This window comes from Labeo rohita, chromosome 24 (genome assembly GCF_022985175.1).
Source record: "Labeo rohita strain BAU-BD-2019 chromosome 24, IGBB_LRoh.1.0, whole genome shotgun sequence".
Classification (NCBI taxonomy): domain Eukaryota; kingdom Metazoa; phylum Chordata; class Actinopteri; order Cypriniformes; family Cyprinidae; genus Labeo; species Labeo rohita.
In genome coordinates, this window is record NC_066892.1 from 18975107 (window position 1) to 18991197 (window position 16091).

At 35.0% G+C, this 16091-nt stretch overlaps 1 protein-coding gene across 2 annotated transcripts in view; it reads right to left on the reverse strand.

Annotated features, from left to right (window-relative positions):
- The window catches only part of stau2 (staufen double-stranded RNA binding protein 2), a 170939-nt gene that overhangs the window by 69885 nt on the left and 84963 nt on the right, over positions 1–16091 (reverse strand). For both annotated transcript variants that reach the window (XM_051098721.1, XM_051098720.1), the window contains exon 12: positions 5970–6274. In XM_051098721.1, the coding sequence (XP_050954678.1) occupies positions 5970–6274 (305 nt within the window). The remainder of the gene's footprint in view (positions 1–5969; positions 6275–16091) is intronic.

Consider the following 16091-nt stretch of genomic DNA (forward strand, 5'->3'; position numbering starts at 1 on the left):
TAGGGCGTGGCCACTTGAGTGACAGGTGGATTGCCACTGCTGTCGCCATAGTCGCGTTAGGCAGGCGTGGTTTCAGCAACCAGCTCCACCCACTTCCCGCCTCTTTTTCGATTATCCGTCATCCAAGATGGCGACGGCCGACTCCCGCCTACTAGAGCTTCAAAAATGCTCTTCAGAAACCTACGGGTGACGACACGGACACTACGTCCACATTTTTTACAGTCTATGCAAAAAACATAATTTCTTTACGACTGAAGAAAGAAAGACATGAACATATTGGATGACAATGGGGTGAGTACATTATATGTTAATCTTTGTTTTGGAAGTGGACTTCTCCTTTAAGGGAAAAGCAGCAATTAATATATAGTTTATTTATAGTTATTTTCAAAGCTTCAATATACTGTCATTACAAAAGAACTTTAGTGTTTATTAAAAATAACTTCCACACAGGACTTGGTGTTGTTTCCAAACAAAAGGAAATATATCGGTATCGGCTATTGGCCAAATTTTGGAGTTGCAAAATATCGGCATATCGGATATCGGCAAAAAATCTCTAGTTTTAATTGTTGCCTAAATTAAGTTTGCACTCAGACTGTAGGAGCATATGTTGGTTTGTAGTTAATGAAAAAGGTAGATTTTAAGTTATTTTGAGTTAGATCTCTTCAACAAATCAACTGATCCAGTTTAACAAAGTGGAATGATTTGTTCTCACATTGTATAAGTCAGTTACTCAATGTGACCACAGTCACTAACAACTAACTCTAGGGGAAGATTATGAGTGAATAACAACTTAAATTTAGGCCTGTTCTTCAAACAAGCCATGCTTGGCATGTTTTATGCAACATCTGGGAGTCAGGGTACACTGACTTTTACTGGGTTAAACATAATGAGTTCTTTAAATGTTGGTTAAATGGCCTTTTCCTGTCTAAATGAGTGATTCTTGGCTGGAATAAGCTGGAGCAGAATTTATCCTGATAAATAATCAGCACAGAATAAGCAAGAAGCAACTCTGGCAATGTGAGGTTACATGTAGCACCAAATGAGATTCAGCTACTATTACAGACTAATGAAACCCGATCGTATTTAAGATTGTTTCTCTAACGAACATGAGCAGACCGAACATCTCTGAGTGGCAACTTAAGAGCCCACTTAAAATGCTAGTGTGGGCACAAATGTGAAGAAAACTAACATTTCACTTACCACAAAGATAAAGAGACTGAGAAAGAGAGAGCATATGTTATGCATTACTCAAACGACTCCATTATTTCTGCCCTACTTCCATCACATGTGGCCTGAGACAACAGGGAAATTAACAGCAAACAAACTATTTTCTCCAACCCACTCTGCATCAGCACAGCTTCCAAAAAGCCAATATACTGATGCCCTATCTAATTTTCAACCCCTGGCCAAATTCCATCAATCAAATCTCTTTACTCTCAGAGGCCCCATGTGTCTAGTTGGGGCCCAACAAGAGCGAAAGACCTGAATGAACCAATCTCAACTGAAAGTCAATTCCAAGAATGGCAAACACAGCCTGTGCTAGCTCCTATTATTAGTCCATTAACTTCTCCGTTAAGAGTTTGGAGATCGGAATCAGGCTTTAGAGGAAACAGACGCATGAATAACCGCACGACAATGAATCCCACATCTGTAGCGTAGAACAAACTGACTGAACGTCGGTTCTCGTTGCGGCTTTCCCAAACTGTTTCAGGTGTTTCTGTTGCTCCAACGCCAACGAAAAAGGGCCTCATAGGGGCTTTCATAACAGCTCCGTCAAGACCAAATTGAATCACGGACCTGGTCTGATTTAAACATATCCTTTGGCACTGTGGATAGCATGTCTGCTGCTCTGATTAGAAACAGTAAGGTGTTTGCCAATACAAGAGCATCTGCCAGCAAACATATAAAAGTCTGGAATCTGCCTTTCAGCGCTGAAGACGCAGCTCAGCGGTTTTGTTTTGCTTTCGGTACATTCAGGTTTTCATTACCAACCCACATCGCTCGGCGCATCGTCTCAATGAAACGCGTACTTCCTGTTTTCCTCCATTGTACACCTAAATCCTCCTGATAGAAGACACAGAGGAATGGGGGGATAAAGCCAGTCGGGATTCTTATCAGGGTATTGGATGTGGAGTGATTCATACAGGCAGGTCGGCTCATCCCTCACAGCTGGCCCTTTAAGTGAAACCTGCTGTTTTCCCCCCCGTGTTTACGTTTGGCTGCCTCACTCTTCTTCATCGGGTTTCAGACTACAGGAAAGCTCTGAGCAAAAACAAAGGCTTTTTCAAAGGCAACCTCAGCAGGTTAAGATAAAATGTTTTTACTGTCCAATATGAAAAGCACCTGCTGCTAAATTAAGTGGGCCGGGCTCAGGGTGAGGTACTGGAGGGTGCTTTCCAGTCAGGTTCCAGTCAGTGTAGAAGAGACTGAGGACATACACATTGGGGACCAAGAAAGGTACAATAAATTGGAAATTATTAATAATAATCACAAATACTAAAAAAAGTGCCAATTACAGCACTCCATGTTGTTCTTATTTTTGGCCTTTTTGCCTTTATTATGATAGGACGGATCATATAGGACAAGAAGCAAAGCGGGAGAGAGAGAAGGAGGTGAGATCGGGAAAGGTCCTCGAGCCAGAATTCAAACTCGGGACGCCCGGAGCACAACGGCGAGGCATGTCAGCGTACTGCCTACAGTACTGCCCACTCCATGTTGTTCTACTCCTGCTTCTATTCACAATGTTTTAACAGCAATTTAATAAAAAGTCACATTAACGTCACATTAAATTTAGAAATATTCCATTAGTGCATGGACATTTCCACATACTTAATACTAGTTTTGAGAGTTATGCTTTTCATGATCTATCTATCTATCTATCTATCTATCTATCTATCTATCTATCTGTCTATCGTTCTATCGTTCTTTCATTCTACTGTTCTAACATTCTATCATTTTATTTGTCTATCTATCCATCCCTCTCTCCATCTATCATTCTATTAATTGTTTTTTTCTATCATACTACCCATCGTTCTATCATTTTTTCTATTGTTCTATCTATCCTTCTATTGTTCCTTCAACTGATCTTTCATTCTATTCTTTTATCTATACTTCTCTGTCATTCTATCTATCTATCGTTCTATCAATAGTTTTTTCTATCATTATATCTATTGTTCTATATTTTTTCTATTGTTCTATCCATCATTCTATCCTTCTATCTTTCTTTCCATTGTTCTTTCATTCTGTCGTTCTGTCTATTGTTCTATCCATCATTCTATCTGTTCTTCTATTATTCCTTCAACTGATCTTGCATTCTATTCTTCTATCTATACTTCTATCTGTCATCCTATTGTTCTATTGTTCTGTCATTCCTTCTATCTATCTATCTATCTGATATGTCTATCATTCTCAGTTGTTTTTTCTATCATTCTATCCATCGTTCTATCATTTTTTCTATTGCTCTATCCATCTTTCTATCCTTCTATCTTTCTTTCCATTGTTATTTCATTCTATCATTCTGTGTATTGTTCTCTCCATCGTTCTATCTATTCTTCTATTGTTCCTTCTACTGATCTTTCATTCTGTCCTTCTATCTATACTTCTATCTGTTGTTCTATTGTTCTGTCATTCTATCTATCTATCTATCATTCTATTAATTGTTTTTTCTATCATTCTCCATTAATTCATTTTTTCTATCATTCTATCTATTCTTCTGTCGTTTTTTCATTCTATTGTTCTAGCATTTTTCTATAGTTCTATCCATCCTTTTTTTTATTGTTCATTCTATTGTTGTCATTCTATCCATTGTTATATCCATTGTTTTGTTCTTGTATTATTCTTTCTATCGTTCTTTCATTCTATTGTTTTATCCATCCTTTTATCTGTCATTTTATTGTTCTGTGCTCTGTCTGTCCATTCATCTTTCATTCTATCTTTCTATCATTCTATCTATTCGATCATGTATCGTTCTATCCGTTGTTCTATCTATCCTATCTATCCTATCTATCTATCTACCTACCTACCTAACGAACGAAATTCTTAAACACATTGTTTACTTTTATTCCTATAATCTGCATTTTTAACACAAATACACTACCGTTCAAAGTTTGGGGGTCAGTAAGATTTTTTGGAAGAAATGAATGGTATTGGTAATTTTATTAATTTTATTTATTTATTTATTTATTTATTTAACCAAGAATGCACAAAATTATCAAAAGTGAAGGTAAAAACGTTTATATTTACTACTATTAGAATAGTATTTAATAATTATAATATAATAGATTAACATTTAAAAAAAAAACTGAAAAAAAAAACACAGTTATATATATATATATATATATAGATATATATAGATATATCAATTACGGTTTCCACAATAATATTAAGCAGCACAACTGTTTTCAATATTAATCATAAGAAATGTTTCTTGACCACCAAATCAGCATATTAGAAGGATTTATGAAGAATCATGTGACACAGAAAGATTTGAAATACTAAAAAAGAAAACTTATTTTAAATTTAACAAATATTCTACATACATTATTATTATTATTATTATTATTATTATTATTATTATTATTATTATTATTTTATTTATATATTTATTTATTTTTGCTTTTTTAATCAAATAAATGCAGCCTTGGTAAAACTAAGATACTTGTTTCAAAAGCATAGAAAAATCTTACCAAACAAACTTTTAAGGCCAATTTTACTAAACAGGGCAAATTAGTGCAAGAGCGCAATTCCAAAACAGCGCCAAATTTCTGCAGTTGATTTACTAACAATGCGCAAATTAAACAACACAGATGCAAAATCTTATTTACATACTGACCAACGCAATACACCAAGTGCAGTGCAACTTAGCGTAGTCGCAAATAAAGAACAAAGAAATAAAGAAGCCACAGTACGTTGAAAAGAACCAAAGGCCAAAAAACGAAGGTCTGCTAGAAGTTTTAATAGATCTGGTATTGCGTGACTTCTAGTTGAGGATCTTTTATTTCCTGAAGCAAATTATAAATAACACGACTTGGCAAACGATATGTTCGAAAAACGTGTTCTATTGGCATTCCAAATTAATTAATACATGTGGAAAAAATCCTCTCATTTCTACCACATTGCTCTCTGTTCTCTGCAGTGCCTCCTCCTAGCAACAATAATTGCAGCCATTTCAAGTGCAAAATGGTTTAGTACATGCTTTTTGGGTATTAAATAACGGCACAAATGCCAGTAATTTAACAAGTGCAAAAGTTAGTAAAAGCGTTGCCCGATTAATTTTTATACTCTCCTCCCATATATTTTGTGACTGAAAGGGAAACTCCTACAAATGCATATTCAATAAAGGTCAGGCACAAAAATAACTGCGTCCACGCCTTTTCAGTGCAAATTCTTCACTGCATGTATTTAGCGTGCATTTTAATGCCAAAAGACGGTTTGCGCTGTTAGTAAAACTGGCGCTTACGTGGTAGTGTGTATAACAAAGTTATATTATTTTATATTTTTGAAAAGCTTAAAAAAGTGCATGTACATAATCAAAAAACACTGTCTAAAAACATTCTCACAATAGGATATCAGGTCATTATAAATGGCAGCTGCTCCACAAATAAAAATAAAGCAAACAAATAAATATTCAGCAAATTATGCAGCCCTATGGCAAACAGAGCCGTGGAAGACAAATCAGCTAAAGACAGGTTGTTATCCTTTGCCTGCAATGGTATACAGACAGGAAAAGGGAAATGTAACTGTGAGAAATGACTTCCCTGGCCTGTAGGAACATCAATGAGAGAAGCAGGCACTTCCACATTTCCGCAGTCTCATCCAGATGGACGACCAGTGCAAGCCAAGCAGATCAAGTTTAGGCTCCACGAGAGATGTTTTGAAATTTGAGGTCTGGTTCTCTGGGTTAGAGCTAGCAGTGGAGAGCGAGCGCGAGAGATAAACACATCTGTAGAAGCACTTCATTTATTCCATACCTGGAAGCCTTGAATGTGGGCTAAGTACTCCAGCTGCTGGGAAGGCTGGATGGAGCCACAGGCCAAAGCAGGTGCTTTTCCTTTCAGGATCAGGGCCTCAGCGGTGGGCGACGTACCGCTCAGCAGCAGCTCTCTCGCGATGGCTGCGGTGCTGCCCACCGACGGGGTGTAGAATGGGGCTGCGGACCCTTGGCCAATGTCTTTGGGTGTCAGGTAGTTTCCAGGGGCACCGGGGACTCCCTTATTCCGGCTCGCTTCCATTTCTTGATACACATCCGGGGAGAGGTGAAGAATTCCTTTTTGTGCTATACAAGGATGGAAAAAGACACACGGTCACTTTTCAGATTTGTGCACATTTGTACTGTGAAAATTAAAGGGGTGGTTGATTGTGATTTCACTTTTTTAACTTTAGAATAAAGGTAAATTATGTTAAAGATAATGTGTGGTTTTTTTGTTTTTGTTTTTTTTTAACACATATTAGACTGCACCCCATGAACACAATCAAGCCTAGAAAAAAAACAGTCAACTACCTCTTTAAAAAGGCCATGAATGATAATTATTTATGTATGTATATATTTAAAATAAACAATTAACAAAATTATTTATAAAGTTAATTAACTTTTTACAGCAAGGAAAAATATGGAAGCCTGTTTCCGCCACTAAATAAAAAATAAAAACTGACTTATTTTACAATTCTGACTTTTTTTTTTTTGCAATTCTAAGAAATAAAGTTGTAATTCTGAGAAATAAAGTCAGAATTGCTAAATATAAACTCACAATTGTGACTTTTCTTCTCAGAATTTGTGAAATTTATATCTCGCAATTCTGACTTTTTAACACGCAATTGCAAAGCTGTATCTCAGAATTCTGAGAAAAAAGTCAGATTGTGAGATATATCCTGCAATTCTGACTTATAATTTGAAACTGTAAGTTTATATCTCTCAATTGTGAGAAAAAAAAGTCAGAACTGCAAGTTTGTATCATAAAAAGACAGAATTGCGAGAGACAAACTACAAAACATTTTGAGTTCTATCCTGCAATTCTGACTTTGTAAGTTGAATTTGAGTTTGTCATGCAATTCTGACTTTATAACTTGAAATTGTGAGTTTGTATCACACAATTCAGAGAAAAAAGTCAGAACTGCAAGTTTGCGAAATACCAAACTCAGAATTGTGAGAAAAAAGTCAGAATTGCTAGATAAAACTTCCATTTGGGAGAAGAAAGGTCAGAACTGTGAGATACAAACTAGCATTTGTAAGAAGAAAAAAAAAAAGTTTTAATCTTGAAATTCTGACTTTAGAACTTTAAACAGAGTTTACATCATGTAATTCAGAGAAAAAAAAAAGAATTGCTAGATACAAACTTTCATTTATGAAAAAAGTGAAAATTTTGAGTTTACATCCCACGATTCTGACTTTGTAACTGGAAATTGCGAGTTTATTTCATGCAGTTCCGACTTTAGAACTTGCAATAGTGAGTTTATATCTCTCAATTCCAAAAAAAGTCAGAACTGTGAGTTTGTATCACGCAATTCAGAGAAAAAAGTCAGAATTGCAAGATACAAACTTCCATTTGTGAAAAGAAAGGTCTGAATTGTGAGTTTTTATCTTGCAATTCTGACCTTATAACTTGAAATTGCAAGCTCATACCATGCAATTCAGAGAAAAAAAAAGTCAAATTGTAAGTTTATATCTTGCAATTCTGACTTTAAAACTTGCAATTGTGAATTTATATCTCTCAGTTCAGAGAAAAAAAAAAAATCAGAAATGTGAGTTTGTATCACATAATTCAGAGAAAAAAAGTCAAAAATATATAAACTGAGTTTGACCTTATAACTTGCAATTGAGAGATTATATCATGCCATTTTTTGAGAAAAAAAATCTGAATTGTGAGAAAATTAAAGTCAGAACTACAAGTTTGTATCAAGCAATTCTGAGAAAAAGTCAGAATTGTGAAATTACCTCCTTTTATTTTTTTTATTCAGTGGTGGAAAATTTGAAAAAAGCATTAACAAACAAACGAAAAAAGTCTTACTGTCCGCAAACTATATACTTATAAACATACTTGGGGTTAATAAGACTTGCTTTTCTTTTAAACTTTATAATCATGCAAAAATCCGGAAAAAAATCAGTTTCCACAAAAAATAATAAGCAGCACAACCATTTTCAAGAGTGATGATAATAAGAAATGTTTCTTGAGCACAAAATAAGCATATTAGAATGATTTCCATAGCATCATGTAAAACTGAAAACAAAAGTAATGGCTATATAATGACCAAAAATGTAACAATATTGTTGTTATTACTGTACTTTAATCAAACAACTGCAGCCTTGGTGAACATAAAAGACGTTTTTAAACATAAACAACATTTAAAAAAAAAAAAAGAAAAAAAAAAATCATACAGACACCAAACTTTTGAACGGTAATTAATACTATAAAACAAAACAAAAAAACAAAAAATAAACAATAAGTAAACAAATACAGATGAGCTATTACTTTTCTAAGTGATCTGACTTATGATTTTGTCCTGATAAAAAAAAGTGGGGTATTTTCCTCAAAAGAGAAACATCTGTTAAAAGTACATTTTGTCACTTTTTATAAGTACATCACAGCATATAAATGACCTCGAAGCTGACAGACTTGGACAAAAAGCCACAAAGCTCTAATTCTGATTTCTTAACAGAAGCCAGTACAGAGTGACCAAGAGAAAAGAGGAGAGGAACAGAACAGCTGCAGCGAACATCCTCATCTGCGCACAGATTCTGCTTCCTGTTTGCGTTTGCTGTCCTGAATGAAGTTTCCGAAAGCAGCCGGCTGTTCTCCACAATTTCTGACAACCCAGAACAAGCAACAACTGATTTAACTTAGTGTTCGGGCCATAAAACTGGTAAATATTATCCCAGAAAATTGTGAGAAATGTAAATAGGCAGTTCCTCTAAGCGCTGCAGTGTGCCATTGACGCAACCCTTTAATTCACAGAGAGAGAATGTAAATGAAAACCAGCAGTTTGGAGTTCCCGTCAGCCATTTCAACAAGGCTGACTGGCAAACAAGGCAACCGACATTGAATTTTTAAAATCTCACACGACAACTTGCATTTGGCGTTACACAAATCAGCATCCAGAGTCTGTATGAGAAAAATGCATATCTAAAATGGTATAAAACGAGAGGTGCGAGCCAGAATGACTTCAATTGGGAATTACGACAAAAACACATGAACGCTGAGAAAAAACAATACCACCACCCCATCGGCACCCTCATTTCTCTTTCTTTTTTCCCTTCTCTCTCTCTTTCCCCGTTCCAGCAGGTTCCACCCAGCATAATGGGCTGAATTTGAGAATGGTGGGCTGGAGATTGGCCAGCTCATGGCCCAAGCTGTGATTTAAAACAGATAACACACAAGGCCCAACTGTAAATCAACACGATGAAGCAATGCTCCAAGACGCTAAACACTAACACACTGACATATTCGTACACACACGAGCACAGCGCTGTCTTGCTCACACATTCAGTTTTCGTGGAATCCTGCTCTACTTCTTCCTTTTTTAACACACAACAGCCTTTCTCACACGCACGCTCACAAAAAAACACCGAGAAATAAATTACAGCCACTTTGCTGACAAAAAAGCTGCTGAAATGTTTATCTAGAATAGAGATCTTGTGTTTTTTCAGGCTTCTCATAGCTGTGGATGACCGTATGGGAATATAAAAACTCAATTAAGAAGATGTGTTGCTTTTCTGGGACACAACGCAATGCTGAGACCTCCCATACGTCCCTTAATCCATCCCTCTCGCCTCATTTCCTTCATCCGTTCATTACGCCACATGTAAATTATAACACATATGCCATGTATCTCTGTGGAACTGTACATTCAGAAGAATGCATCATGGGATTAAACCTCAAACCTGTCGGATACCAGTGTAGGAAATTGATTAATAATGGCTGACACATTTTCTTGTTGCTTTAAATACAGCGTGTTACATGAGCCCTGAGACCATATGGTTGTGTCGGCTGTGACTCATTGTGCAGGTTTGACTAGTCTTGCTCATACTGTACTATTACACTTTGAGAGGGATCCAGCCCTGGGCATTTAGCTCTGTGTGTCACTTTGAAGACGTTTAATAAGGTCTGAGGGTACTACAGGCACTTTTAAGTCTTTAAGGTTGATTTTTATTCAAACGAACACATTTACACTTTTTGGCAAAGCAAAAGTGACGAATTAAAACTTTCCTACGTGCCAGAACCTATGAAAATCCATCATAAAAATAACCATTACATAAAACGTGGTAACAAACCATGTCAATATGTATTGTGTGAAAATGATTTATACCAATTTTTACAAAGTTAAGATGAGAAAGTAAATAAAAACCAGCAGTTCATTTACAAGAAAATTAAGACGGGATCACAAGAAAACAACTTTCGTTATGTCAACATCACAAGAAAATTAAGTTGTGATAATGAAAACAACTTTTATGTCGAGATCACAAGAAAATTAAGTTGTGATCACAAAAACACAACTATGTCGAGATCACAAGAAAATTAAGTTGTGATCCCAAGAAAGCTTTGTTATGTTGAGATCACAAGAAAATTAAGTTGTGATCACAAGAAAACGTTATGTTGAGATCACAAGAAAATTAAGTTGTGATCACAAGAAAACTGTTGTTGAAAACACAAGAAAATTAAGTTGTGATCACAAAAACACAACTATGTTGAGATTACAAGAAAATCAAGCTGTGATCACAAGAAAACTTTGTTGAGATCACAAGAAAATTAAGTTGTGATCACAAGAAAACTTTGTCGAAAACACAAGAAAGTTAAGTTGTGATCACAAAAACACAACTATGTTGAGATCACAAGAAAATTAAGCTGTGATCAAGAAAACTTTATGTTGAGATCACAAGAAAATTAAGTTGTGATCACAAGTAAACAACTTATGTTGAGATCACATGAAAACTTTGTTATGCTGAGATCACAAGAAAATTAAGTTGTGATCACAAGAAAACTTTGTCGAAAACACAAGAAAATTAAGTTGTGATCACAAAAACAGAACTATGTTGAGATCACAAGAAAATTAAGTTGTGATAAGAAAACTTTATGTTGAGATCACAAGAAAATTAAGTTGTGTTCACAAGAAAACTTTGTCGAAAACACAAGAAAATTAAGTTGTGATCACAAAAACAGAACTATGTTGAGATCACAAGAAAATTAAGTTGTGATAAGAAAACTTTGTTATGTTGAGATCACAAGAAAATTAAGTTGTGTTCACAAGAAAACTGTCGAAAACACAAGAAAATTAAGTTGTGATCACAAAAACAGAACTATGTTGAGATCACAAGAAAATTAAGTTGTGATAAGAAAACTTTGTTATGTTGAGATCACAAGAAAATTAAGTTGTGATCACAAAAAAAAAATTGTTATGTTGAGATCACAAGAAAATTAAGTTGCGATCACAAGAAAATGAGGGTAATAGTCACTACAAAAAGAAAGAAAGAAAGAAAGAAAGAAAGAAAGAAGAATAATAAAACAATAAAAAGTGTTATTCCGCATCATTTAAAATTTTGTAACTTTGTCAAATGATGACAAAAGTGTGTAAATACTACATAACATTTTATTTAAGATACATAAAATGCTTGCTAAGAAATTAGCCAGCCATCTTAAACCAAAACATGTAATTTCCACCACCATCACTTTCACTATAAAACAGAATTAAAGATTATTTGAGATGGTGGTGGAAATGACATTGACGTAAATGATCAAAAATTTTGAATTGTCCTGTGAGGCACGTATATACACTGCTCAACAACCAGTGAGAGGGTGAAACTGTGTTTTCAGAGAGTCCACATGGCCAAAAATGTGCACAGTTGAAGAAACACCCAAGAATGCAGAGCTGAGGATTAAAATCATAGCTCTTGCATAATCAAAATGCAGTTGAGATAAATCTGCACATTTAGCAGCGATGGACAAGCTGCCATAAATCTGCTTTAGAGAACCTGGTTCTGTGTTCACAAGGGTGGAAAGGAAAAACTTAGTTCGCAGGTCACTGACATGTACATCTGCTCTGAATTGAGTTTACACCCCTTAGAGACGTTGATTCTCTCCCTGGCAGATCTCAGGAACCGTAAATTAACCAGCATTATTCTGACATTAAAGACTCTACGGTTGAGAAAGTCTGTGAAGTCAATTAGGAGATAGATGGAGTCTAACAACACCACTGCGATAAAGCTGAGCTGGAGAATGGATCCTCTCCAAAACAGAGCAAAGGCCAAAAGGAAAAAAAGACAGATGGAGAGATGGATAATTGTGTTTTAACAGCAAATTTATGCTGCATTAGTGTAAAAGTGTGTCCAAATGTACTTTTTTTGCTTTTTTGATGCTTCAGATGCAGCATTTGTCATGTATAAAATGCACAGATTTCAATGAAAACAGAAGCTTAAAAAGAATGTCATGTATTTAATACAAGTTAAAGTGATAGTTCACCCAAAAATGAAAATTCTGTCATCACCTACTCACACTAAAGCAGTTCTGAACCTGTTTCTTTCTTCTGCTGAACACAATAGAAGATACTTTGAAAAATGTTGGTAACCAAACCGTTTTTGGTCACCATTTACTTCCACAGTATGTTTACTTTCATGCTATGGAAGTAATTAGGGATCAGAAACTTTGGTCAATAGGGATCAGATCTTTAATGTTCAACAGAAGAAAGAAACTCATACAGGTTTCAAACAACTTGCGGGTGAGCACACTGGGTAAATCTGACAATATGGGATTTCCATTTTTTTAAAATCACATTATTTGCGATCTACACAACAAAATTGTGTTTCTCCTCTTTACACGATTTCTATGCTTTTGATTAAAGGAGAACTTCACTTCCAGAACAACAATTTACAAATAATGTACTCACCCCCTTGTCATCCACAATGTTCACGTCTTCCTTTTTTCAGTCGTAAAGAAATTATGTTTTTTGAGGAAAACATTTTAGCATTTTCCCCCATATAATGGACTGTTATGGTGCCCCAATTTTGAACTTCCAAAATGCAGTTTCAATGCAGCTTCAAAAGGCTCTAAACGATCCCAGCCGAGGAAGAAGGGTCTTATCTAGTGAACTGTAAAAAAAATACAATTTAAATACTTTTTATTCTCAAATGCTCGTCTTGCCTTGCAGTCCTTGAACTCTGTGTACTTTGGCTCAAGACAGTTAGGGTATGTCGAAAAACTCTGACCGTATTTTCTCCCTCAACTTCAAAAATCATTTTAAAATCATCCTACATCATTGCAGAAGTTCCGACCCAGTCTTTGCAATTTTGAAGGGAGAACATGACATTACCCTAACTGTCATGAACAGGAACAAAAACAGTCCAGGCAGAGTAAGACGAGACGAGAGTTTGGCATTAAACAGTATATAAATTGTATTATTTTTATTAAAATAACCGATCGTTACGCTATTACATATCGTTTACAACCGCATTTGGGATCGTTTGAAGCCGCACTTAAACTGCATTTGGAAGTTCAAAATCGGCGCACCATAGCAGTCCATTATATGGAGAAAAATGCTGAAATGTTTTCCTCAAAAACCATAATTTCTTTACGACTTAAGAAAGAAAGACATGAACATCATGGATGACAAGGGGGTGAGTAAATTATTTGAATGTAAACCAATCAAATACTTGACAATTATTTTTTGCTGAAACTGTAGTTCCTAGCATGCTTTACTTGGGACTTCTTGATGAGAGGAACAAATTATGAAATTAAATGAGTAGTTCCAGAACAAAAATTTACAGATGTACAATTTATATACCTTTTAACCTTAAATGCTTATCTTGTCTTGCTTTGCGGAACTCTGTGCATTCCGGTTCAATACAGTTAGATTATGTTGAAAAACTTCCATCTCATTTTCTCCTCCAACTTCAAAATCATCCTACATCGTTGCAGAAGTACCGACCCAGTGTTTACAAAGTGAACATGCAAAGAAGGTCAAAAGTCCTTTACAAAAAAAGGTAAAACAGTGATATAGGACGATTTTGTAGTTGGAGGAGAAAATGAGATCTACTCTAACTGTCTTGACCCGGATTACACAGAGTACACATGCACATCACAGAGCTAGACAAGACGAGCATTTGAGGTTAAACAGTATATAAATTGTATATTTTTTAAAAAAAAATATAACCAATAGTTTCGCTAGATAAGACCCTTCTTCCTCGGCTGGGATCGTTTAGAGCCCTTTGAAGCTGCTTTTAAACTGAATTTTGGAAGTTTAAACTTGTGGGCACCGACAAAGTCTATTATATGGGGAAAAACAATTTCTTTACAAATGAAGAAAGACATGAACATCTTGGATGACAAGGGGATGAGTACATTATGTAATCTGAGTACATTATGTAATCTGTAATTTTTTGTTCTGAAAGTGAACTAATCCTTTAATGAGAAGAGCAACAAAATAATAAAATTAAGTGTTATTTTATGTGTTTTCGAGCAAAAAGAGAAAAGAGGAAGAATTGATAGTGTTTGTTATGTTGGCATTATGTTCAATTATGTTGGAATTGTCAGAAGCATTTAAATTATGGTAAATGGGGTACCATTGAGGAGAAAAGTGCTTATGCTGTGGACCGGTACAGCATGGGTTATTACTGCTTTGCTCAAACAGGGTTTAATGCTTAGCATTTAGCATGCTAATATGTGCTATTGATGGCTAATAGCTTGTTAGCTACACAGTACCTAATTTTTATAATTCAGTTATGTGACACAAAAAATATATGAAACTGAAGGAATTAGTCCTTCCAAGGAAAATCATGAAATCATTCTAAGGTTACTTAATTGGGTCACTTAAAAATGACTTGATTGCATGATGTGCTTGTTTAACCTAATTGATTCATGTGGGACCGACGTACATGATTAAATGCTGATTAGCGCACACACACACACACACAAAAAAATCTCCACACTAAAATCATGTTGTGTCAAAAATGACACTGACAAAAATGACTCTGTGAAGTACTACAGAAAAACAAATATAATTTCTACATGAAAAAGTTCAATGTTAAAAAAAAAAAAAAAAAAAAAAAAAAAAAAAAAAAAAAGGAAGTTCTCTATTAGCTTTTAGAAATGAAAGCATCAATATCAACTATATAATATTAAGTCAAACCTACTCAACTTTTTTGGTTTTAAATTTTTTTTTCTTTTTTGCTTTCCAGCTGTATTTACATTGTTTATCATTGCTTTTGTTGCTAGGTTAAGAAAGTTGTGATTTTTTTATATCTGGAGCTCATTTTCTACTCAAAATGACACATTCATACTCAAAAACGATCGACAGAATGTTAGCATCATTATGTATTGTGTACCAAGTATTAAAGTCCATGTATTCGGGTGAAAGCCACATTTCTAGACGTTTCTAAAGTGTAACACATACACTTTAAAAGTGTGGTTTAAAGGAGAAGTCCACTTCCAAAACAAAGATTCACATATAATGTACTCACCCCCTTGTCACCCAAGATGTTCATGTCTTTCTTTCTTCAGTCGTAAAGAAATTATGTTTTTTGAGGAAACCATTTCTGCATTTTTCTTCATATAATGGACTGATATGGTGACCCAATTTTGAACTTCCAAAAAGCAGTTTAAATGGGACTTTGAACAATCCCAAATGCGGTTGTAAACGATTCCAGCCAAGGAAGAAGGGTCTTATCTAGCGAAACAATTGGTTATTTTCATTAAAAAAAATACTATTTAAATAGTTTTTAATCTCAAATGCTCATCTTGCCTTTCTCTCTATGAACTCTGTGTATTCTGACTATAGACAGTTAGAGTATGATGAAAACTCCAATTGTATTTTCTCCCTCAACTTCAAAAATCATTTCAAAATCATCCTACATCGCTGCAGAAGTGCCGACCCAGTCTTTGGAATGTGAACAAGCAAAAAAAAAAAAAACAAACACCTTTAACAAAAAAGGTAAAACAGCGATATAGGACGATTTCGAAGTTGAGGGACTTTTTCGACATACCCGATCACAAACCAGAACAAAAACAGTCCAAGCAGAGTAAGACAAGACAAGCGTTTGGCACTAAAAAGTATAGAAATTTTATTTTTTAAAACGAAAATAACCGATCATTTCGCTAGATAAGACCTTTCTT